At 31.7% G+C, this 27,178-nt stretch overlaps 1 protein-coding gene across 22 annotated transcripts in view; it reads right to left on the reverse strand.

Annotated features, from left to right (window-relative positions):
* Positions 1-27,178, reverse strand: part of CAP (Cbl-associated protein) — a 91,710-nt gene that overhangs the window by 12,310 nt on the left and 52,222 nt on the right. For 9 of the 22 annotated variants that reach the window (XM_065513991.1, XM_065514009.1, XM_065513992.1 and 6 more), the window contains 11 exons: positions 20,345-20,731; positions 20,140-20,238; positions 19,604-19,743; positions 19,396-19,468; positions 16,210-16,242; positions 14,845-14,998; positions 14,663-14,783; positions 12,073-12,105; positions 11,473-11,525; positions 11,228-11,406; positions 3,829-3,894 (listed from right to left, as the gene is read on the reverse strand). In XM_065513991.1, the coding sequence (XP_065370063.1) occupies positions 3,829-3,894; positions 11,228-11,406; positions 11,473-11,525; positions 12,073-12,105; positions 14,663-14,783; positions 14,845-14,998; positions 16,210-16,242; positions 19,396-19,468; positions 19,604-19,743; positions 20,140-20,238; positions 20,345-20,731 (1,338 nt within the window). The remainder of the gene's footprint in view (positions 1-3,828; positions 3,895-11,227; positions 11,407-11,472; positions 11,526-12,072; positions 12,106-14,662; positions 14,784-14,844; positions 14,999-16,209; positions 16,243-19,395; positions 19,469-19,603; positions 19,744-20,139; positions 20,239-20,344; positions 20,732-27,178) is intronic. The other 13 variants (XM_065514012.1, XM_065514003.1, XM_065514001.1 and 10 more) reach the window with 7 other exon arrangements.

Consider the following 27,178-nt stretch of genomic DNA (forward strand, 5'->3'; position numbering starts at 1 on the left):
ACTTTGTTTGGGAGGTGACACGCCCACTTGAAATGTAATTTGTATTTATTTAAATTCTGAAAATTCTATTTAAGTAAAAAACAAATTAATCAAAATTTCAAGATTTTATACTTTAAAAATTTTCGCACTCTGTTATTTTTTGTTTGGCACGTCATGTTCAAATGATAAACAAACAAAACCAGCACAAGACTCTGAGAGACGCTTTCACAAAAACTGAAAAACGTATCCAATAAATGCAAAGAGTACAAAAACAAGATACAAGTTTGTAGAGTAAAAATCTCACAACAGTGATGTCAATATTCAACTAATTGTTTCATTAATTTACTAGCAGACAATTGTTAAACTAAACACAAATTGAAATGAGAAAAGGCTGTTAGAAAGAAATTTAATTTGATAACCTTTAGACTATTAGAAACACAATATTTTTTGTTTCTAATAGTTTCTTAGAAACACAATTTCTAATAGTCTACAGGAATGAATCCTGATCTAACGCAATAAAATTAAAAAAAAACTATAAATTTTGGTGGGATAGTTGAATTTTGAATTGCTCTAAATTTGAATTATTCTATTTGTTGGCATATCTTTTGAATGCGGTTATGTCATTTATTCTCACTTAGTTATTGAACATTGTACAGGTCTGTCACACATTTTGTTCGGAATGGTTCCAATTCCGCAGTTTTTAATCCGATCGAATTCGCTTTAGGTTCTTCAGATTCCGTGTAATTTATTAATTCCAAAAATATGTAATAATTCTGTATTTCTGATTTTAATTTGACATGGTTTTTTATATTAAAACAAAAGTGAAGTGTTTGGTGCTGAAATTGATTAAACGTTTTAGAAAAACAAAGAAATATTAATTCCACTTCGAAAACTGAAAGTGGTTTCATTCCGAAATAAATCTTCGTTTTACTTTTTCTGAAGAAGAAGCAAAATACGGAAATAATTCCAATTTCGATAGGAATGGAATTCTGTGACAGGCCTGATATTGTAAACAACAAAGTTTTTTTTTGCTTCGAAAATGTCAAATTCATATGCGGGAAGTTTTGCTTTACTTTTTTAATTTGAAAAAAAATGCTCACCGAACCTAATAGTGAATGTGTTCCATCGGTTTCAACGTGCCGGAGATAGTTTGTGCGTTTCAAAAGTCATGATTTTGACACGGAAGACAAAGATCGCCCAGGCCTGCCAAAAAAGTTTAAAGATCAAAAATTGGAGGAAGATCGATGTAAAACTCAACAAGAGCATACAAAATCATTGAAAGCTACTCAAGCAGCAATTTCAAAACGTTTGCGAGCAGCAGAATTCATCCAAAAGCAGGGAAACTGGGTACCAGTTTAACTATTATTTGTTTCAATCGATGCAGAACGCTCTCTCAGAACTTGATTCGTTCATGGCCTAAAAGATGAACAGTTTTTTTTGCGCGGAATCCACATGTTTCCAGAAAGTTGGGTAAAGGTCATAGCTAACAATGGCCAATATTTTGAATAAATTTATTGTATACAAATGTTTCAAAATAAAAGCTAAAAATGTGAAAAAATCCCGTATTTTTAAGTAATACACCCAATAAAACAAGTGACGAATCTTAATATGTTATATAGCGGTTATATGGGAGACAGGGACAATTATGGACCCATCCTCATAAAAGTTGGTAGAAACATTTAGGTTCATATATGTTAATATCATCACGATATTAATTATTTTAAGACAATTATGAATGCTTAACTTCAGATTACTTAGAACTAAATTCGGCAAAATTGTATCAGGATTGCAGCATAATCAACACGCTTGCCAGCTAGCTCCTTTTGTTTGGGCCCAATCGTATTTTCAACAGAAAGACAGATGGACGGACATATCTATATCATCTTATAATCTTAGGAGGATCCAGAATATATATTAGTTTTGGTTCTACGGTCAATATTTCGATATGTAACAAACGGTATGACAAAGTCAATATACTCTCCATCTATTTTGAGAAGGGTATAAACATTTGTGCGGATCGATTCATTGACCATAGCTCCCATATATGGCCCACTTCAGAAAATTATTATAACCTAGTTTCATGGCGATCGGTTTATAATTGGTCATAGCCCCCATACAAGGCCCACCTCCGAAAATCACTCACGAATAAAGTGATTGAAATTGTAACAGAAATATGTGTTTGCTCATTTACTCAGTGTAGGGCAGGATATGGTGGGTCGGCCTTGACCGACTATAATAAGTGAAATATCTGAATTCAAATTGCAGCCGGCGCTATACCTGCAAATAAATTTTTAAGTCTTTATTATCGTAGATAGCAAACTTAAAATGTTTACTATTTAATATTGGGTGCACTTGCCTGCATATAGGAAAAACTAAAAGCCCCTATCGCCCTCTTAAGTGTCAACGTTTACATGTGCATAAATGTTCTGTTTATAAATTCAACAGCTATTAGAAAAGTAGTTAATTTTTTACATATTTAACAGCATTGAAAGAAAGAACAATGATTACCATAGATGTGTGTCAATTTAATTTTAAAATCTTTTCACTATTAATTAAACTTATTTTCAAAATACTTAATTAAATTAACAAACCAAGCATTCAATTGTCACACATTTCTCAGAAATTATCTTATTTTCTTTTGATGTAGATACTATTTACTTTGCCCGTATAAATACATTAATATTTAATTAATATTTATAATAAACTATATAAGTTTGTTTTAAACATCACTCTCTCTCTCTATCTATCTCTCGCTGAAATAATTAATAAATCAATTAAATTCTACAATAGTAAGTAAATAAATAAAATATTTACAATTAATATGTGTTCAACATACATGCATTTCTAGTTTGTCTCATTACTAATGGAAGCGCTGTCTTGATGGCATTTTGATTTGCCAAATAGGCTTGCCGTTCACTAGGCTGTGGTGTATAGGGAAGATTACGCTGACCTGTTCTAATATCAACGTCATACGTTGTGTATTCTGGCACTAAAGCCGATGAACTACGTGATTTGTGTGGATCTCTATAGACCCACAGTAGTTTGCCGCAATTGGTTATGTCACAATAAGCACTGTAGTTTTTATCGAATTCTAATGAACGAGCTGGATGATGCAGATACTCGGGTCCTTTTTGTGTTAAATTAGAATTGCTCAATTCCAATCTTTGTGGAACACCATTAGCTGTAGAGGGTAATCTGTGTATTACCGTCTCTCCATTCCCTTCCATTTGTTGGTAGAGCGGAGTTTGTTTATTATGATACATTTTAATGATTTTGCCACAATTTTATTTAATATTTTATTATATTTTTCTACATAAAATTAACTAAACAAGTTAGAACTAAAATAATTAGTTTAGTGGACAAATTAGCGTTGCGCTTTGTATATTTTACACGTTTGTTTTTATTATGACTAAAAGGTAACATAGTAACGCTTCTGTATGTTTACCTTGTTTCGCGGCAGCCATTGAAGGCGCCATGCGCAGTTTGGATACGAAGAAATACAGGTCAATGCTTGATTGACTCATTGATTTAGTATATTGATTTCAAGAGGTTTTGCTAAAGAAACAACTAGCAACCACTAAGGCCTACTTCTTGACCACACTATCAATTACGAACATTTAAATCGAGTGTAACGATTACATGTTACAGAACTTAACAGAAGATGTATGAATGAATGAATGAATGGGGTTTCCCGCTATTGAACTGTTCCAGTTTACTTAAACACACAAAATTGCTTGTAAATAGATCTTTCAAAACCAACTGTTGTTGTTGGCCATTGAACTAAATCTTCAAATTACAAATGTTCCATAGTTACAAATTATTTATTTATGTATTTATCAATTAACTCACCTGCTCTCTGTTCAAGTAACTCACCCCTGGGGGGTGGTGGAAGTTGTGGGGTCGGAAAATCATAATCTGTTTTAGGCCAAAACAATTTTGAAATTTTAACCAATTGTGTGGGAGTGAATGTAGGTATAAATATAAAAAGAAGGATAAAAATAATGCATGAGTTTCAGATTGTAATTGAAAAGAGCTTAAATTCTAAAGACTAAAGCCATATTTTATCGAGCACTCAATGCTTTCCCCAATGCCCTCATGTACGTTAATATTATGCATTACGAGTATAAGTTTCGATTTGTTTGTTAAGATGATGATCAACTACTTATGAAAGCAATTTAATGAAATAATATTAAATTTAATTGTTAAATTAGTTAAATAAACCTTGAAATGTTACAGCAAGTCCTCGCTTTGGGGTCAGGGGGGACCATTGCAGTCTAGGTAATTGTTTTTTAGTTTCTGCTCCCTCGGGTACATAACGGGCTTTGGGTGTATGTATTTTAGGATCGAATTTTTGATTGGCGAAAATGTCTTTGGATTTTTTATGATGAATGCATTTGGATTTGGATGATTTTACTTTGGTGGACGAATGACCACAGGAGCTAATCTTCTTGGCTTTAGTCTGTAACTCAGGCTTAACGATGGGATTGTGATTGTGAGTGGGACTGGGATATCTATGAGCAATCCAGTTAGCTGTTAAATATTGTGGTATATACTCTCTGATATCTCTTATATCGGGCGAAGATTGTGACAATTGACTTTGTATATCATTGCCTTGTTGAGTTTCGTAACGCACTTTTAAACGTTCCACAATGCCACTACTGCTGCTTAGGCTTCTAGTGGGACTCTGGCACCTTTCCTGTTTATTTGTTATAATATTTCCCAAAGTGGCAGTTTTACTTATTCTATCAATGTGTGGCATAAGTCGGTTGGTCATTGGTGTCGGCGATAACATTAAACGTTTGCGACTTCTTCGGGGTTCTGTCTCCTCTTTGATGGGTTTTAGTAATTTATTTTTTAGTTCAAATTTATGCGTTATCCAGGAGACATCACCATTGCTTAAGGCGTCTTTTGACTCTGATTTGCTGGTATTCATTTCAGGGTCGCTGCGCACCTTTCTCAGCTTACGTAGTCCAAAAAAATGATTGGATTTTGTATTTTCGTAACCCAAACTCTCAAATTTGTCTCGTATTTTCTGTACTTCTCCCGTATTTACACGTTGCAAATAGGAAGAGCATTGTGATTGTGGCGATATGCTGCGTGAATGGCAATAGGTTTCCAAGAACTCTGAACTACTGTAGGGAGAATAATCCTCGGAATGTTGATAAGTTTCGCTAATGTCATCATGGCTCTCATCTGGTGGTCTTTGTTGGGGTGAGAGCATGTGAAAATTTACACGTGACGAATTCTTTTCTCCAAAAATGCCACATAAATCGGTTAAAGAGTTGCTTAATTCCTTGTGTTGATTGTAGCCCCGATATTGTTTCAAACGCATCTTTTCTTCTATTAGTTTCATAACTTCATCCTCATCAGGCGAAGAATCTTCACGAGCACGATAGATTGTTTTTGAGGGCGTTTCATATTTACGTTCTTCGAAATATTTGATTTTCTCCAAAATATCTTTAGCATCCTTAGCAGATTGTGTAGCCTGAGTTTGGTAATTTTCCGAGCATTCTTCATAGCCCATTTTGGGGGCTGGTGGTATTTCTGGGGGTTCGTCTGGACAATCCTCTTGTCTAGCTTTGTGTTCTTCATTGGTTTGCTCAACAACTGCGTTATCGTGTTTCTTTAAATTGATATTAGTTAAAGCATTCTTCTTTTTCAGTATTGATCCCAGTAACTCATCTCTGGTAATAGAAGATTTGCAACGTACTCTTAAAGCCTGAGAGGACGAGGGCATAGTATTGTGCTCGACTGTAACCACAAACTTTTCATCGTTTGGCGATGACTGAGTTTGGTCGTACGAATAAATTTCATTTAGTTGTTGATGGATTTTTTGTATCTGATCATTTGGCAAAGTACTAACTAGTTGTTCACTGAAATGGGTCTCCCTTGAGGGAGAAGTATCACATTCAGTTGTAGCCTCATTTTGAAATTTCTCTTCTAAACTTTGAGCCAAATCGGCCACAGTATTACGTCGCCAATATTTCATATTGCAGCATGGCTTATTTCTTTGATCGATATAATCTTGTAAAAAATTAATACTTTCAAAATTATCTCTCAAGTCTTCCACAGATTTTTCCCGGGAATTCAAACCTAGGTCATACTCTTTGCGCCACTTAACATCGTTTACATCTTTAGGCAAAAACAGAAATTTTTGGGCTTGTTGCTCTTGTTTGAGTTTGCCCACTAAATAATTCAATTCCTTTTCGGCTCGTTCATGCAAACGCACTTGTCGCCATTCCTCATAATCCAGCAGTTCGCTTTCTTTGCGTATGGGCTTGAAATTTGTTTTGGAAGTTGATTTCTCCAACTGTCCCACACGTTCTAGAGTACTATAAAAACGATTGAGTTCTGCAAAGCGTTCAGAGTTGTGCAGATAACGGCAAGTAGGACTATGACGATCATTGGATGCTAGAGAAGTAGCGCTATGAGCTAATTCGTCACATAGATAAAGACCGCGCTTAGAACGATCTTCAGCACTAGACAAGCTGCTGGCTCTAATAACTTTGTTAGTTTGATTGGTGCGGCAGCTATCAATTTTACGTCTTGAGGGCGAGCGAACATTACGAGTTAAATAAGGTGGCACTCGAACTTCTCTAGTGGGAGAAAATTCCTTTTCTTCTTTATTCATATTGGACTCAGAAGCTTCGATATAACCAGAATCTCCGTTTAAGGTTTGGTTACTTTCTTCTGACTGCAAGCGATTGCGATTGGGACTAAGACTACGGGACTTATGACCCGATACATTGGCAGTGTAGGTTGGTAAATGTCTTTTGGAACCGGCATAAGGGAGAGAAGCTGATTGCTGCATATTAAAGTCATTCCAAAAATGAGTTTTATCACGCACTGTGGAAATACAAGTATCAAATGATTCCTCAAACATTATATTACGATTTAAATCTTGAGGTTTTGCTCGCGGTTCAGTAACAGTGGGAGTATATTTACGCTGGCACACATAAGACATTTCCTGTATGGTTTCTTGGGGTTTGCTTTCTCTTTTAGCGTTACTAGCTTTTTTGGATTTAGTTTTATCTTTTGTCAACTTCTTGCATATTTTAGAAGGAGTTTGTGATTTGGTGGTCTTAACATTGATGGTTTTCGGGGGCACTATGGGAGGAGACTGGCCTAAAGAAAATGTAGAATTACTGGCTGCTAAACTGACATTTGAATTAGCTTTGGCTAAATATTTGGCTGATTGTGACTTAAGCACTTTTCTTCTTTTCTCTGTGTTTGGGTGCTCAAAAGGGGAACGTATCCATTCGGTGTAACCATAATGGCTTACTTCTGGTAAATAAAAACTAGGGGCAGAAGGATGTGTGTCATATAAATGAGCTTGGCTACGACAACCGGTACAAAAACGTGGCACCGAGCGACTACGATGAACTGCGCACGCTGCTAATGTACGCACAGCCTTCTTGACATCCTGTGGTGATTTCAAAGCAGGATCTCTTAAAATATTTGTGCTGGCCTCAAAAGTAAAACGATTTAAAGGCAAAGAGTTTTCCAACCTCTTCTTCTCTTCGGCGAAAGTACGTTCTTTGGATATGGATCTACCAAAAGCTACGGGACTACGACTGGTATGACGTGATGAGGATAATTGTGGTGGCTTTCTTAGAGGACTGGTGGCTCTTACATGTGTTTGCTTTCTCAAGGTAGTAATTTTGTCTACTGAAGCATGAGGCATAAGCGATGCTACTGCGCCAGCCGATTTAGAACGACACAAGGGTGCTTTACGCATAGTTTTGCGCAAAGTAATTGTTCCATACTTATTAGGTACTCCTAGGGTTGGACTTTCAGGTCTTTTAAAACATTTCTCATGCCTAGACGACGAACTATTTGGTATGGGAATACCTTTGGAAGGTTTTTTAACCATTGATTTAGCATACAAAGATTTACGATTTGGTGGTGCTGGCGGTATAGTCTTCTCCTTCTTCGATTCCACAGCTATAAAAGATGGTAGGGCTTTGGGAATTTCGGGAAACATGTCTGATTTCAATTTCCTTAATGTGACAAAATGAAAAAATGTACATTGTACTTTGTATCAGTACTGTTTTCTTAAAGACTTGTGTGCATTTTCATAATTATTGCTGGTGGTAGAAATTTTTCAACGTTGGTGATTTAACTGTGTAGTTTAAGATAAATAGTGATTTGTTTAACAAACATTACGACAACTATTGTTCTTCCAACTTAAGTGACGAAGTGTGTATTTAAATTATCCATTAGCTTTTATTTTATTATTTGTTTATCTTTTAAAACTTCTTTATTTAAAGACGTCTTACACGTCGAGTACACTTACCTTGCGAAAGCAATTAGATCTTTAGTGAATTGTTGTTTATTATAGATTTACGACGGGTTAGTTAGTGAATGGTAAATTTTCAAAACTACAGTATGACAACAACAACAATGGTTATTTAAGAGAAGTTTGAAATAAAGTATTTAACAGTTGTTTTTTTATTTGTCTGTTTAAAAGAGTATTAGGTGTCAATTGAGTAATTAATGCAGAAGAAGTTTTTAGACTTCTGACTTGGGTATACCATTCTTTGGATTCTTTGGATTAAAATATTATTTCATCCATCGCAATGCACTAAAAAAATAAGTACAGAAACTAAAAAAGCTGGCCTAATATCATTCGAATACACCAATTTCCATAACATTTTATGTACAAAGCACCCCTCTTTGTGGAGGAGTATGGAATTGAAGTGTACTGATGGAGTATAGGATTAGAAGAGAGGTAAACTGCCAAAGGTATTATCGTGTGACGGTGCACATTTATATATTTACTGATAGCCTGGCTGCCTTGCTAATCTATAAGGTGTGTATATTCGACATCTCTATATACCTACGAATTTCGGTTGTCACTGAAGTAGATAGAATGACAACTGTCCCGATAACTTTATTACTGATGATGAATGAGTTAATGATCGAACTCTTGATTGGAATTTTACTCCTTTAGTTGGTGATCCACCGGAATTTGTATGAACTTTAACAGGTGAAATGGGACAACAAACTCACATGCTGAGAGGGAATGCTCTAACTATGTCTTAAAGGTCACTGTGTCACTCTTGCCATGAAGATGAGCCTTGGTTTTAGCGAAGAAGAGGACCAGATTACTTACACATTCAACTCGGTCTTGTGGGTGACCTAACTGGCATTAAATGTACTCCTATAAAACAGGACGGTTGGAGTTACTGTTACACAACGGAAGTGATACCTCTCCAGAGACTTATCCCCAAATAACAATCTTAAATGCAATAAAACTCATGGTTTTACCATAGAAACGCAGGGAATAGTCTCACTCATTTGGATCTGTGTATTGACATAAGGAAACTAACTGTGTTATCGGAATAAGAACAGAAGATAATAAAGTATTATTGATCCTAAACGCTTCTGAATTGGATAGAACTGCTAATGAATGTCAGAATTTAAAGTTTTTTCTAGAAATCCATTTGTCTTAGAAAATCGTCCTTGAACAAAGTATATCTCAAAAACGATATTAGGTGTAAGATTTAAAAATGCAGGATTTACAAAAAATCTTATGAACGCGGTTTTTGTTTTTAATATGTCATTTTGAAGGGTTCACATCTGTCATTTATTCTCACCTAGTTATTGAACATTATAGCGTAAACAACAAAGTTGTTTCTTCTTCGAAAGTGTCGAATTTTGTGCCAATAGAGCGCCATATGCGGGAAGTTTTGCTTTACTTCATTAATTGGAAAAAAGGTGCCGCGTTCCATCGGTTTCAACGTTTTTTCGGTTCAGGTCAGCCAAAAAAGTTAGAAGACCAAGAATTGGACGCATTACTCCATGAAGATTGTTGTCAAACTCAACAAGAGCTTACTCAATCAGCAATTTCAAAACGCAGGATACATCCAAAATCACAGAAATTGGATACCATACGAATTGAAGCTGTGATGCCTTAAAAGACGATTGTGTGTGTCTTAAATGATGCTTAAACGCTATAAAATAAAATCATTTTTGCAACGAACCTGCGATGAAAAATTGATCCATTACGATAACCCGAAGCGTAAGAGATCGTACGTGAAGCCTGCAAACCAACCAAAGCCAAATATCCATGGCAATAAGGTAATTCAAGTGTTTTTCAACAAATGCCTCCGCAAATATTACGGATTTTCTATCATATAACAATAGCCAACAAACAACTTTGGATGGAGGCAACCAGCTGCTTATTAAAACAGAAATAATAAAGGGGAAATGGAGTTGGATAGTTCACACCCTCCAAAAACCAGACGATATCAACCAAGAAATGCTTAGACTGGAGCCCGCAGGGAAGCAGACGAGTTGGGAGACCAGCACATACCTGGAAGTGACAACTAATAACAGAGCTTTCGAGATTGCGGATGAAGTGGAATGATTTCAAGCATCGAGCCGACGATCGAGATTATTGGAACCAGGGAGTGAAAGGAACATATATACATATATATAAGGTAATGCTCTGTATTTGGTGGGAACAAAAGGGTCCTATCTATTATGAGCTGCTGTAATCTTGCCAGACCATCACATGGATCCTGTATCGAACGCAACTGATTCGTTTGAAGCGAGCAACACTCGGTGTTGGTGGAGAAGTTTTGCCTCACCCGCCTATCTGGGATACGCTTGACTTCAGAATAGAGTATCCGAAATTGGTTTGATTCGATCTTGGCCTAAAAAGATAAGCAGTTCATTTGGATCGAAATCTATATGTTGCCAGAAAGATGGGAATAGGTCATAGCTAACAATGGTCAATACTTTGAATACATTTATATTGTACAAATGTTTCAAAATAAAAGCTAAAACTTTGAAAAAATCCCGCATTTTTAAGTCATACAGTCAATAGTAACAATTTTGTAATCGGAGATGAAATCTGGAATGGATAAAGCCCGATGCCTTGTCGAAAATTTTAGTTTCCTCCCTCCTTCATTAAACCTTTCTTTATAGGGAACTTGAAAACATATATAGATATAAATTTCAGCTTGATGATGTAGTGGGTATTTGTATCAGAAATCTTTAGTAAATATATGTATTAATACTCTTTTAAAACTTCCTTAATTTAACTAAATCAAAGCAACTGTTAAAATATTTCATATACTACCATAATTTACATTAATAAATCTCTAAATTACATGACAAATATCGTTTAGTGTAGTGTGTAATTGAGTTGTGTTACTGATGTGTTAGTGTAGCGGTCCTATGATTAAGTTAAAATCCAAAACCCCAAAAATAAAACAAGTAAATAAAATAGTTAACCAACCTTTCGATTTTTCAGGGGCTGGTTTGCGGAAGCCAAATAGTGGAGGTTCTCCTCCAGCTTGTACGGTTTTGTAGGCCTGTTTCTGTTCAACGGGACTCAAAGGACTACTTGGGGGAAGTTCTTTTTTACGGAAGACTAGATTTGAGTCACTAGTATAACCAGATTCTTTGGCCAATGCTCTAAAAAATAAATAAATTTATTAAATAATATTTTTAGATTTAGAAAATCTTTAAAATTTCAAATACCTTGAAAGATTTCCTTCAGTGTAATTGGAAGAAAGCTTGGCCTGATCCAGTTGCTAAATATATATGAAAAACAATAACAATATTAGTATAATACAAAATAAATAACATATTTACATAATTATTGCAAATAAATAGATATATTTAATGATATTATTTGATAAAGTTATAAAATCGTTGAAGGAAACCCTTGATTTGAACACTTACTCGTAAAGTTTCATAATTATTCGTTAGTTTTATATAAAATGAACGAATATCAGAATGTTCCTTTAGCCACTTTTGTAAGCAAATTTGAAGTAAAGACAAATATTTTGTATATTATTGTAATAAAATAAAACTATACTGAAAATAAGGCTCCTGAATAAGGCTCTTTTCATAACATACAATTTAGGGGGAAGTATTTTTTTTGTAAGGGGGATATATAAAGTTTTAAATACTTTAAGGGGTAAAAAATATTTTGAAAATTGAGAATTTTCCATAGAAAATTTATTTTTTTTGTTAACAATTAAATTTTAACAAAATAATTTTCTATAAAAAATTCACAAATAATGTAACTCTAAATACTAATAAGAATTTAAACAAAAATTAGCAAAATTTGCATACCACATTAAAGATGTCCATTATTTCGTCCCACCACTAGAAAGGCGAATAAAATAGTTGATTTTTTATAAATTTAATAAAATGGTTTGTTTCTATTTTGTTTTTTTTTTTAAGAAAAAATTCATTAAACCTTAACTGAACACATGTACAGAAAAAATACATAAGTACTTAAACTACATAGAAATAACAAGACACCTTGAAGAAAATAAATTTGAATGATGTCATAAAAAGAGATGATGATAATGGGAATGAAGTTCTTTAAAAATGGCATTGATGGAGTTATGAAAGAAAGCAGCAATTGATCGTAGTATTGCAAAGGAAAGATTTGCTTATAGCTGGAGAGAGAAGCCTTAATTAAAGTTCAGCAAAGACAATTTTGGAACAAACACGAAAAATGTGTAAAAGGGATCAGTTGGACGTATGATTATATCGGGGGTTGTGAGTCAGAGTTTAGTTTTATTATATAGAATATTTTGTGCAACCAAATTGGCTTCGAACTGGTGAAAAGCTACTCTTGTTTCTACATCCTTGCATTAACGAAGTGGACCTGATTGTGTAGATTCTACACTGTAGAATATGTATCTAGATCGTCGAAGACCATCTTGTTTCATGAATATCAGACATGGATCCAGGTTACCCATTTGGGGGGAGAAATAAAGTAATTTTTTTTTTGGGGGGAGGGTATTTTTTCATCCCCTTTGATCCGCGCCTGATGAATATGGGGTATATAATTAATAGATTTTAATATAATGAATCGCTTTGGGTCTATTAGGGTAATGAAAAGGCAAACGAACCGATCAGAGAAGGAAATAAATCTTCACACTACCCTCAGAAGGCTGATAAGTGCCAGAAAATACAATGAGGGTCACAGTATACAATTCTTGAATGGAAACCGGAATGACATTTTGAAGCTAATAGCAGTGTTAATGGGTCACTGGGCGATCGGTAAACATGCAACCTGCTGTCTGGGTCGTGGGAAGGAAAAAACCGTTATTCACCTCATCTGTGAATACTCTCTTTTATGGAGATACAGATTTCTAAATAAACATATACTGAATGATCTATCTGAGATATCAAATATTAGGCTGCATTATCTGAATACAACAGGTTGGGATCTAGTACTTTCACTAGCATCCGGACTTGATCTAGTTTTCACCATTCTCATTGAGTTCGATGATTCACTGATTCGACTTGATTGCTTGTGTAGCTGTATCTTAAACGTATACCTAGGTAAAAGCTTCAGATCGTACTCATTTTGTCTCACAATTGAGACATAAACCACAAGCCTAGAATAAACACAGCACGATTGCATCGTATCAATAACCGATCAGAAGTGAAGGAAAGGATCCTCCTGCACTGGATGATCTACAACGACAGACTTTGTGATTTGTTGTAACTGTCGGAGTTTGGCAGTATAGTAACAACATGTTCATCATGTCCATGACTAAGCGCGGAAAACATTCTGCCTCCCTCACTTATCTATAATAATCAGACTGAACCGTATATCTCCTCTGCTTTTGTGACAATCATTACCTTCCTGAAGGACGTTGGTTGTCAGAGTTTGGTTTTGATAGTGTCAACACTTTAATTAGAATTGATTTGTTTTAAATATGTCCTTAGTGTCTCGTCTCTATGTGTCTACTTTATTGTCTATAGATTCTCTTCAGACTAAATCTCATCCATCTTGTTCTTTGGTTGCTGTCTTTTGTAATAGCAATGTTGAGGTCAAAGTTGAAAAAATGTTATTTGGAATGTCGTTGTTTTCTTATTGAAGTAATATTCTGTGGATTGAGAAAGGAATATTAAGTGTTTGTGGACCTGGACCTTTTTACAGAAAATACTGTGCCAATTAATTACAAACTCATGAGAACTTGTGATTAAAATAATGTTGAATCAGAGCAAGATTATCAGTAGACTGTGGTGTTTTAAAGGGCAATGCTATTTCTTCTCAAATACTTTTTTCTTGGGTTTGATCCAGAGGTGATTCATATTATGTAGAACCACCTCTGGATCAATCAGTTGTCAAGAACTCTGAGATATGGAATTGTGGATGACTTCAAATTACCGTTATTAATTATCCGGTTTAATATGTTACAGAACGTGCTTCCCTCATCACTTCATGATTAAGAATTTTCGGGAAACATTTTCAAATAATTTCAAAATCCAGTTTTGCAAAAAATATTCTATAAAATAAAAACATAATTGAGGGCATCAGTGCAAAAGTGATGTAACCCACAATTTTTGTTGGTTGCTGTTCTGATATTACATACATTCCTTACAATACCAGCTATCAATATAAAGTGGAGTAAGCCAACTTTTGGTATTCAAAAGCAGATAGAGCATACTATAACAAACTAATAGAGCTAAAGTGGTGTAAGTTACCCCTAGCCCTAAGTAAATAGTTTGGGGTTACACCATTTTTGCTGATAGCCTCAATTATAAAAGAGCATTAAAGAATCAATTCGTAGAGCTTTTTACAATTTCGGGGGAAAGAATCGAAACAAGAAACAAGCATGCAGGCATTAATGATCGTAGAAAAAGATGAAAACGTTTGTTTGTCTATGAAGTTTAAAACAGCTTTAATTTGACTTACTTCTTTCTTTTCCTTTTCGGAAACTGAAGACTGACCGGTTACGTAATCTTCTATACGACCGGGTTGATTTTTATACGAATTTTGACCGGATTTAACAGGATTTGGTAAAGTACCATAAAGTCTGTAATTAAATAAAAGAAATAATTAAATAATGTTTCTTTAAATATGAATTAAAAACTTACGTGTCGTTGCTTTTACGCACGTTCAAGGCCGATGAAACCGATTGTAAACGATTTGGATTTACCGTGCGATATTTTATGGTCGAATAATCGGAATCGTAATTTGGTTCGGGTTCTGACTGATAACCATTCGGTTTGCTATATTGAGTGGTGCGGCCTTTATGGAAAATAATAAAGAATAGAGAAATTAAATAAAATTAACATAACGATTTAATATATACAGCAGGCAGACAGGCAAGGCAGGCAGTATTTGAAGGCAGGCTGTGTGTTTTTTTTAATGAATGTTGTAAAAGAAAACTAGTTGTCATTCATGGGTTAAAGGTGCTTAAGTATGTTTTATATTAAGAGCGATCATGTAGGTATGTACAGTGTAATTAAAGTGCTTTTAGTGTGGTTTATTATCAAAACTACAGTTTTAGTCTACTTATTTTAAAATTTAGTGATTTTTTAAATGGTTTAGTAAATATTAGAAATCCCAATAAGCATTGTTACTGGAATTCAAGTTGAAAGCAAGTGTAATTCAAGCCTTGAAATCTAGTCAAGCAATTGAATTACAGTTGTATTACACTTTACTTCAATAGCATTCTCCAGTAAAAGGCAAACATGCACGCAGAGAAAAAATATAATTGGGCATGGTTACTGTAACCATTTATATAGTGTTACAAGATTTTTAACAATATTATAGTCATAGTAACCATTTACATGATTGTGGTAACCATAATAGTTAATTTATGATTCACATGATTGTATCAACCATATATATGGTTACAGTAAACAAATATATATTTGTGTCAACCATATTTATGATGAATAATTTTATCATAGTATGTTGTTCTCAGATTATGATAAGCCTTAAGCCGAGAGCAACATAATATGATAAGTATTTCCTCATATGAATGGTTGTCACAAACATATATTTGTTTACTGTAACCATATCAAGTTTAAAACATAAATACATTTGCATTCAAGTTAAATTCCAACAAAATGTTCAAGTGATTGAATTTTTGGGACTTTGGTATTTTTGTTATGGTTAATTTGTTAATAAATCCAATTAATTATAATGATTGTTGTTGTTACTAACTACATTTTTTTTTAAATATAAAGCTTTATTTTGATTAGTTTTTCATTGCTATTTATTGTTAAGCATTATTAAGTAAATATTAAATCAAGCATAACATCAGCAGATTTCAGATATGAAATAGATAGATATAACTAATTACAATATTTATTTATATGGTTTATGTTGAATTTTTATGGTATAAAATAAAAATAAATACAATAAATAAGTAATAAACAAGCCAAGTTCAATTCTAATCACACATTTATAAATATGTACAATTTAAATTAGATCATTCATATAAGATTCACCTCTTGGTTGTTTGTAGCGGATCACACAATCTTCTGTGTGTTGTGTATTTATGCCATTTTGAAAATAAACGCAATATCGAAAATATATAATTATTTTTTTTATTTATTTTTTATACATATTTTATATGTACGTATTGTTTTCATTTGAAGAACAATTGTAACAGATGTGCATTTTGAAAAATAAAGCGTTTGAATACAGCCATGAAATGCGCATAAACCAAAACGAAAAATATAGATTTAGTAGTTGAGAATTGAATTTATTGTATGTGATATTTATTTATATAAAAACTATACAAAGCTAGTCGTTTTTATTACAATTAGGGACAAAATGTTGTCTCCAAGTGAATTTAGATTCATAACATTGACTATCAAAAAAGTTTGGTTAGACCCTAAGGCGAATTTATACCAGGTGGTGGCAGTGGCGAATTCAGGCAAATACAAGCGAATTCATTAGTTTTTAATATATGGAGTTTGACATTCGAAACAACTGTCTCAATGTTGAGATTAATGAATTCGCTTGTATAGGCAAATACAAGCGAATTCATTAATCTCAACATTGAGACAGTTGTTTCGAATGTCAAACTCCATATATTAAAAACTAATGAATTCGCTTGTATTTGCCTGAATTCGCCACTGCCACCACCTATAAACTCGCCTTGGTTAGATCTCAAATAGTAATAGTTTTGCTAAGCTCTGTTTATTTTACTTAAATTACATTGAGAGGAATAATTGTTACTCTACCATGGAAATTACTTGAATAAGGAATCAGTTGTTAAATTTTTTTTTTAATTCACCGTTAATTGGAGTATTATACAGTTTCGCAGGAACAGGAACCTATTTTTATATTAATTTTACCCAGAAATTACATTAGTTTCCGAAACACAATTCAAAATCTAAATATAATTGTTGTAATAGTACTGATGATGTCAGAAGTTCATCACTGGTGAAAAAATTGTAGTCGGAAGTTGCCCTGATATGACAAATTTTTGGTCCAGTTCACTGTACACTTCCAATCTTATATGTGTACGAATCCAGCAGTCAAGTCAATGTTGCAAAACTTCTAATCATGTTAGAAAAGCGTGTGATTACATACCGTAAGAATTTGACTATTATATAGATAATTTCGTTATATTCGAAGTTGTAATAGCAAAAAATGCTTATCCTAGAGCTTTCTAAACATGATGTTGAAATTCAATTTAATTCCCCCAATACATTTTGTTCAGCTGGAAATGAATTTCGAATCACTCACTGCGAAATGGTAAAAATCTAGTTTCATTGTTTAAGCGAAATCAATAGCGATTTTGCAACCAAATAAAAAAATTCGAAATCTAAATCGAAATTCTGAATGTCATATTAAGTGGTAAACAAGTTGAGATTGTGTAAATGAATGAATACTTAAGACCAATTCCATTACCAAGTGATATTTTCACAGTTTGGACTGCAAACGTCCAGAAAAAAACTTCCTGGTTTCAGAACCAAAACATTGTTTGTCAACATTTAAGAAAAACTTAATCTGGAATTTAATTTTGTATTTAATTAGCAGTGTTTTCAATATTTTTAATACTACAAAAGTCGTATTTTTACTTTGAAGTCTTTTAAACTTTTATCTTAGGATTTTACTAGGGCAGTCATTCGAATAATATATGAGACTTCACTTTACAGGACACTGTGTAATTGGAACACATGCTAGAAGACTGGGCCTACGGTATAACGATTACAGTGGAAACTGTCGAAAAGAAGAAGAGGAGGAGACTGTGACCCTCCAATTCTGCCAATGCCCGTCTCTGACAAACTTGAGAGAACGTGTCCTTGGAACCCCATTCCTAATGTGTTTAGATGAGCTATCAAGGATGAATCTAAGACGCATACACTCCTTCATCAGAGAATCTGGTTGGTTCACCTTGGAAACAGAGGATGTAAATTTAAATGAATGTGCTAGTTACTATGCATTTCACTGGTTGTTTAGGCCAGATCATAAGGAAACCTTCTCCGAAAAAGCTTTGAAAAAACACAACAATGGATTGTCACAGATAGGAATTACCTAATTATACCCATCCCAGGACAATGACATGTTAAAGTAACAAGTCTCTTTCATATAAAGCGCTTGATCGAGAACCTATCCCTACCCCTGAGGAAACAATCACGAGACTAGAGCTGTGTCGGTTCCCTTCCTTCTCGAGATTAAGCTCATACACGAATTTATGGCAATTATTTTTCTTTCACACACAGAGAAAACAGATTCGCAGTAGCAACCGAATTTGTTGCCAATCGAATGATTCGTTTGCACACGTCGAATTTTTCGGTTCTATCAAAAGAAATTCAGTCGATAAAGAAGAATTTCGCTTGAAGCAACTAAACTTTTGTTACACCTTTTAAAATGTTGAAGTCACAACTGTAAAATTCGCTCACTATGGCAAAAAATTCGCTATTTTTCTCTGACATTTTTAATGACTGATTCAGTAGTTCTAGGCTGCAAACTTATACATTTCTCCAAAGCATTGTAAAATTGTCTTGTTCAATTCCTTATTCCAGTGGTTCCTACTAGATTTACGATATAAAATACTGAGAGAGTAACTTAAAAGATTTTCATAAGTGTTCGCTTCCGAGCTGTTCCAATACTAATCAGTTTTTATCAGAAATTGTTAGAAAAACAGCAAATCTGTCTAATACTGGAACTAAACAATTGGTTATTCCTGCACTACACCATTTCCAATTGTATCTCAGAAGTTTCCAGTTGTATTTCAGAAATTTCCAATTGAATTTCAGAAATTTTCAATTATATTTCAGAAGTTTTCATTTTAATTTTAGAAATTTACATTTGTATTTCAGAATTTTTAATTTATATTTAAAAATGTTTTTAAATACAAATGTTCTGAAATACATGTGAAAAATTCTGAAATACAAATGAAAGTTTCAGAAATTCAATGAGAAAATTCTGAAATATAATTAGAAATTTCTGAAATTCATTTGTAAATTTCTCAAATACAAATGGAAATGGTGTAGTCGGATTGAATAAAAAAAACAGTAAAATATATTGAAATTTTGAGTAAGGCCTGACTATTACAAAACATTAAATTCCCCTCTCATGTAAATATCTAAAAGTCAAATTATTGCAAAAAAAAAAAGAAAACTAAATTCATATTTTATCGTTTTGGTTTATAATTTGATTTAGCTTGTTATCCATACCGCCATGTTTCTGCTTGTGGATGGTCTGGTATAAACGTTTATACCATTCATGCTGATGTGGTTCCTTAACTTCCTGCTCGACGTAGGTCAAAAGATAAAAAAGATAGATAGATGGATGGAAAGAAGAATAGGAGAAAATTAGACTTAACTCTGGCAACAGTTCAAAGTACAATAGATTATGGATTTTTTATTATTCAATTATTATTACCGATCTCAAAATGATGGGCATGCCGTCATTGGTTATAGGACCAATGCCATCATATTGTCTTCTGCCTAATTGAGCCATTTTTTTAGGACGTTCGTTTTCCGTTTCCGGTTCACTCATATACTCGTGTTTAACGTTATAAACTGTAATAGGCTTAACACATTAGTACTAAAACAACGACTTTTGGTTTAAAGACGTTGCTGGTTTTCAAATAAAATTAAAAAAAAAACTACTACGGAACAGACACATGCACACACAGATTACAAATTGGGATATTAAGGATAATTTTAGTTTTTAATTTAAGGGGAAATTGTTATAAAAAAAAATACCTAAATTATTCAATGCAGGGTATTTAAGTTAAAAAGCCTATAAAATTAGGGTTTTATTATACTTTTTCTTTGACTAATCCAGGAATTAGTTTATCTTATTTACTTTATTAACTTATTACCCCATGTAAAAGTGTTTCTTTTAAAAACAAAAGTGAGAGTGATCTTGTTGAAATACCAATTCGCTCCCTTTTAACTCTAACTCATACTTACTGACTTCATTAGGTTTACATAAGGGACGACCCTTATCGGCTAAACGTATTATTTGGGGTCTGCTATATAAATCCGAGGCCGAAGCCGATCGTTCGAATGCTGAGAAGCCAAAAACAAACAAAACAATAAATAAATGTTTCAAAAACAATTCAAGCTCAAAACTAGAGAGCATCAATTTGAGTAAGAAATTAAACGAAAATAATACTTTTAATTTTTTCCGAAATACTGGATTTAGGCAAAACCGTAGTTATAGAATTCGAGGAGCCCACATGCAATGGGGCGCTGATAGTGTCTGAAGTAGGTGTGCTGAGATTTGTACAACTTTGGGGTAGACGAGTTGCGTTTGGTTTTTTCGTAGAATTCCAGGGTGGCAGTGTGGGTTCAGCTGAAGTTGATATGACGTATTTGCGCGGCAAAGTGGGAGACTCAAAATGCACCGGCCGAAACTCTTTGCGATCTGATTGCGGCGATGCCTGTGGAGTCCAGACTGGTTGAAATGGTGGTGGCGGCGGTGTTGGGGGAGTAGACTTATTAAATTCACTCAAATTGGACCAAGATGATGTAGGTGTTTGATTTTTGGGCGACCATATGCCTATTAGTTAAAATGGTATGATGTGATAGAATTTTGAAAAAAAATTTAAATTAAATAATAAAGAAAAAACAAAAACATTTCGAACTTATAAAACAACACAAATCAATTGACATAAAAAAAACGTCGAGTTTTTCTCAAATGAAAATTATGAATAAACCAAACAAACAAAAAACTAATCTACTACGAAAACTATGGCCGACCTTCTTGGCGTCTTCCCTACTAAACCAAATGAGTATACAACAACAAAAACGCCAGCTTTCATTCCTTTTTTAATCATAATTAAACATGAATGTAGGAAAAAAGTGGCAGAAAATAATATTCAAACTAAAAAACAACAAATTTAAATACTGGCTAACAGAAAGTCACAGTTGGCATCTGTTCAAGAAAAAGCGAAATAGGAAAAATAAAAAACAAAACTAAATGAAAAAAATATAAACAAGCAAAACAATCTATTAGAAATCATGCTGATCGTGACGATGATCTAGGCGATGACTCATTCTGTTCTCTTCTGTATGTTGGTTGTGTTTCGGTGTTTTTATATAGATTTCAGAAAAAGACGAATACAAACGGATATTGCAGAGGGCGCCGCACGGTGGGGAAATCCTCAGCAAAATTTGAATTATGTTTATGTATTTATTACTTTTGATTATTTAAATTTAATTTAAAATTATTTATTTGTAAGATGGTGTGTTTGGTGTAAAATTAGTGCATTTATTTAGAAAAAGTGATGAAAGTAATATTAGGAAACAGTGGGCGTGATTATCTTTTATATTTCTATTTCAATAATGTACATTAAAACATTAAGTTAATTTCGGCACGGTTGTTAATAATGTGTAAAGTATTTGAAAAAGATTTACATCTATTCTAATAAATGGCACAGTAGTTTGTAATAGTTGCATCAATTATGCATCAATTTAAGTAGATGCTCAGATGTTGACAGCTGGTAACTGATGTTACTTAGCCAAACGATTATTCATAATAAAAGTTCAAGGCAAATTTATATCAAACCAAAAGATCATATTGATGGTCAGATGCTGATAGCAATAAGTACTGGTGTTGTTTGGCATCACTACTATCTCGTGAGGTGTCAACATCTGACCATAACTTTCTTCTTTTGGCTTTTGTTTGATTTTTCTTTGAACTAAAACAATATTTTTAATTAGTGGCAAGTCTTCAATTAATTTTGTAGCTTATTATTTAGGAAATTCTTCATTTTGTTAACACGTTTGATAAATAGTTAAAAAATAAGCACCTAATAAAAATTTTAAAATATTTACTCTTACAAAAGTTTAAAAAAGTACTTTTTTTCTAAAATATAGATTTTTATAAATTTTGAAAATGTTTATTTTCTAAAAAAAAAATATTTGTTATACAAATAAGTAAAAAATTAAAATATGAAAATTAAAAAGTACATTTTACAAAGTACAAAAAAGTACTTTTTTTAAAATAAACTTGTTGGTCACATTTAATTTTTTATAAAATAAATCCGAAAATTATTTTTATTAGGTTTTCGAAAATTTATTTTTTTTATGCTACGAAAATGAATCAAAAATAACTATTAAAAATATACTTTTTTTAAATTCCCAAAAAGGTACTTTTTCGAAAATAATGTTTGAAGCTCTTCTTTTAATATATATATTAAAAAATTACTCTTTTTACATAAGTTCCTAAATTAAATATCTTAAATACTCAAAAAGTACTTTTTTCTAATGCGATAATTCTTTTAACAAATTTTACGTTGTAAATTAAAAAAAGAGTACAATAGTTCTTTCTTAAAACCATGTCTTTTGGAAGTTTTTAATAAAAAATAAACAAATCCTACTTTTTTACAGAAAAAACTTATTTTTTATCATTTTTATTTAGTTTTTATATTTTTTATAAAAATTATGCATTTTTGGTACTTTTTTTTTAATAAAATAAGTACTCTTTTTAAAAAGAATATTCTTTTTATTGTATTTTAGAATGTTATCACGATTTCGAAACTTTTTCGAAATTTATTTTGTTTCCAATTAAAATTTAAAAAAAATTACTTTTTATATAAATTTCAGAATTAAATTTCCAAAAAAAAGCAAATAGTACTTTTTCTAAAGTGATATTTCATTTTTCTTAATAAGAATAAGAAATCAAGCTTTTTACAAAAGTATCAAAAAAGTACTTTTATGTAAAATAGCATTTTCTTAAATTTTAACATTTTTCGAAAAAAAATTTCAAAGTACTCTTCTAAAAAGATTATTCATTTAAATTCAAAATGTAAAATTATTCATTGCAATTTTTTAATAAAAAATTAAGCTTTTTTTACATAAGTGCCAAAAAATATTTTTATCGAAATTAGCATTTTTTGCCATTTTTTATATAAAACAAAGTTTTTTTTGCAAATAAAATTAAAAGTACCCTTTCTAAAGTAGAGTACTTTTTCATAATATACATATGTTATTTAGTACAATTTGCAACCAAAATTTATAAAACATAACATTTTATTTAGTTCCAATTAAAATTTAAAAATGATTTGGAAATTAAATTTACCAAAAAACCAAAAAGTTCTAATATTATATTTTTTTTTAACTTTAGAAGTTTTTTACCACTTTCTTAATGAGAAATAATAAAACCATGATATTTACAAAAGTAACAAAAAATACTTTTTTATAACTTTTTAAAGTACTCATTCTAAAGAGATTATTTGTTGAACTTCAAAATGTTATCACGATTAAAGAAAAGTTCATTTGCGAATTTTTTTAATAAAAAAATCAAGCTTTCTACAAAAGTACCAAAAAGTACTTAAATATAAAAGGATGTTTTTTATAAAATATTGCAAAATACCTTTTTCGAAATTTTTTAATAAAAAAAATCAAGCTTTTTAGAAAAGTACCAAAAAAGTACTTATTTATAAAACTGCATTTTTATTAATTTTTTTAATTTTTTTGAACTTAAAACTATTATCACGATTATAACAAAGTACCTTTTCGAATTTTTTTTTATAAAAAATGCAAACTTTTTACTAAAGTACCAAAAAAAAGTACTTATTTTTATAAAAGTTTAAATTTTTTCGGGCTTCAAAATATTATCACGATTAAAGAAAATTACCTTTGTAATTTTTAGTTAAAAAAATTCATCTTTTTACAAAAGTACCAAAAAAGCATTTATTTATAAAAATGCGTTATTAAAGCAAAGTACCTTTTCAAAATGTTTTGATAAAAAATTCAAGAAGTATTTATTTATAAAATAAAATTTTTATACAATTTTGCATTTTTTCGAACTTCAAAATATCACGATTAATGGAAATTACCTATTGTAATTTTTTTATAACAAAAAAAGTTGAGCTTTTTACAAAAGTACCAAAAATGTAAATTGGTTTATATAAAAAATTAAAATTGTACTTATTGTTACTTTTTATATCGATAACATCATCTAGCTGTAATAGATTGTACGTTGAAATGATTGGAGTCCTATCGACAGTTTTTACTATTAAATAAAGGAATTTGTGAAAATTTTTATTTGGATTCCGACATATTTAATACATTTAATATTAATTAAGACTTATTTTGAGAGTACATTTGTACGTGGGATAAATGGAACAATTATGGACCAATTTTAACCTGTTTTAACAGGGTCGTTCTTAACAATTTTTAGGAAAATTTGATTTTGTAATTAGAATACAAGGATTGATAGACAGCCATACATATATTGCTGGTCAGTATCAGCTATTCCAACCCTGTTTTCGTTAGATCTAACTTTCAGTGGCAACTGTTTTCCCCGATTTTGTTTGTTTTTTGTGTCTTCAAAAAGATTATTTTATAACTAAATCGAATTTCAAATGCCATTTTTAACTTTATTTTGGATTTTTCAAATAGTTTTGACTTTATTTTGGGAGGCTCAACTTCTATCCAAGATCATTAAGTTTAAGTAAATTATACACAAATATTTCTCACCCCTACAGAACCTTTCCCTTTTTATGCTGCACAAATCACTGTGCAAATATATTAAAATATAACGTTTATTTCACATTCAAAATATACAAACAGTTATACAACTACATAAATGTTGTAGAGTGGAGTTAAATATTGTTGTTTACACTTTATGAGATCAATTTATTTGTTTATTTTTAGTTCAGTTAAACGGATTAAAAACTCGTTTTTAATTTGTTTTTGATTACTGTGACATTTTTATTCCGGAATAATCGTATAAAAACTACAAATCATCGATTGGGGGGAGGTTAACAAACACATTTGCTAAATTTATTCAACAATACATTTAAAAATTCGTTCTTTCTTTTTGTTTTCCTGATTTTAATGAAAAAACAATCAATTTTAAAAATTTAATGGAAATAAAAATGAATTCACTTTTAAACACACGGCACTAGTATGCACGAAATAGTGAGTGGTAAATACAAAAATAAAAGTCAAATGAAACTGCACTGACGTCAGTTGCTATTAAATACTATTTTTAAATAAATAATTGCAAATATAAACAAATTTTATCTTTTTTTTAGTTGATTTGGGAGACAGGATTTTAATACATGAAGTTTGAAACACTTGTTTAGTTAAGGTTTTATTAAGCTCACTTTTAGCGTTCGAAATCCTTTAATGAAGTGTTTTTGAGTTAGATGATAAGTTGGGTTTAATTCGGTTTTTGTTTGTTTGTTTTAATATCCCGTAATAGAGTTGCTGACTCCGTAAACGTCAAGTAACAACTAAACTTTGTGTCATGTCACAAACACTTTACGCATGGTAGCTGCTGCTGCTGTGATATTGCTGCTATCTGTCACTGCTTCAGCTTATGCTGCCAGGCCTGCCTACTAAAACCCCCCTAAACTAATGGCCCCATAATAACAATAACAATATTTTAACAACAAAACAAAACAACAATAACTATAAACCTAAACAAACTTAAAACCAAAACAACAACGACCATCGACAACAGTTTTTGTTATGTTGGTTGGTTGGTTTGTTTGTTTGGTTGGCTGTTGTTTTTTGAAAACGGGCTTGTTCTCCACCAATTTTGTTAACACCGATAACTACTGTCACTGAACACTGCTAGTATGTAGCGTAGCACACCCAACAACTGACAGTTGCTGTTCTTATTCCGACTCTGGCTGACTGACTGAATACTCTCTAATCTTCATTCTTCTAAACATGCACATTAACAATGAATTTTATTAGAATAACATTATTTTAAATTCTACAAAACTCTAGCTAACATAAGTATTATTATGCTGTTTTCTAATTTAGAATGGAATTTAAATAAAGGCAACATTTTTTTATTCCTCTACTCCACTCTAGACTGAGAAAGCAAGAACAAGATTTGTTAGCTTAGTCATTTGTTAGATCTAACGCAGTTTTTCATTTCATTTGATTTGATTTGACTTGATTTCATTTCGATTTAATTCGATTTGTATTGTTTGATTGGTTTCTGTTGTTGTAGTTGTTTTATTTGATTGTTTTGTACCCCGGCAAATGATGACTGATGGTTGTCTCACCCTGTTTTGATGCGACACAATGCAACCCAAATTGAATAATTATATCAGTTTCCGGTCTCAGAACAGAAATATGTATCTATGTTCGTTACTATTCGTTAAGTTCTTCTTGAATTACACTCGTGGAAAAATATTATACTTATTAACAATAGATAATTAATTAGAAATATATATGTATTTTAAAAAGGTACTAACTAATCTTCAATATATTATGAATACCTCCAAAGAACACAGAAAAAACCCAAGTTTTTAATGCATACAAATTTTGGTGTTCAATATAAAAAAATTATTAAAAATAGAAGCACTTCGAATTTCAAAAAAAATTGAATTTAACACTTTTAAAGATTATTTAAAAAGTGCATCCGAAAATTGCATTTGCATTATGAATGCATTTTTTGAAGCCAAATATATATTTTAATTTATTATTATCTTTCAAAAGCATCTTAAATCAATAAAATCCGAATTCAGCTTTATAAGATACTTAAAGTCGAAGTTAAATTAAAGCATAAGTAAATTTTCCTGATTTTAAAAAAAATTAATTCGTGAATAAAATCGCGATTTTTTCAAAATTTAAGAAAATGATGAACTCCAAAGACTTGTAAATCAACTTTGATATTAGACAATGAATTTACATATATGGCAAAATATTTTAGTTTTTATCTAAAATTTGCACAAATTTTGTTATGACTTAAAAATGCGGTACTTACAATCAAGAACCGTAACAATTATGATATCTATCTATATATATAAAAATTAAATGGTCCTTGTATGTAATGTCATCACATGAGAACGGGGAGATGGTTTCAAAGGAGATTTCAGGAGATGGTTTGTAAAGAAAAAATTTTTTTGTGAGTCCAGTCAACTGTAATAAAAAAAGCTCCCTAAAGTATGCAGTACAAATTTATATATTTTATTTGCAAATAAATAAGAACAGGGTTGGGTTGGAGAAACTTGAAGAACTAACAATAGTAAATGCT

This window comes from Calliphora vicina, chromosome 5, assembly GCF_958450345.1.
Source record: "Calliphora vicina chromosome 5, idCalVici1.1, whole genome shotgun sequence".
NCBI lineage: Eukaryota > Metazoa > Arthropoda > Insecta > Diptera > Calliphoridae > Calliphora > Calliphora vicina.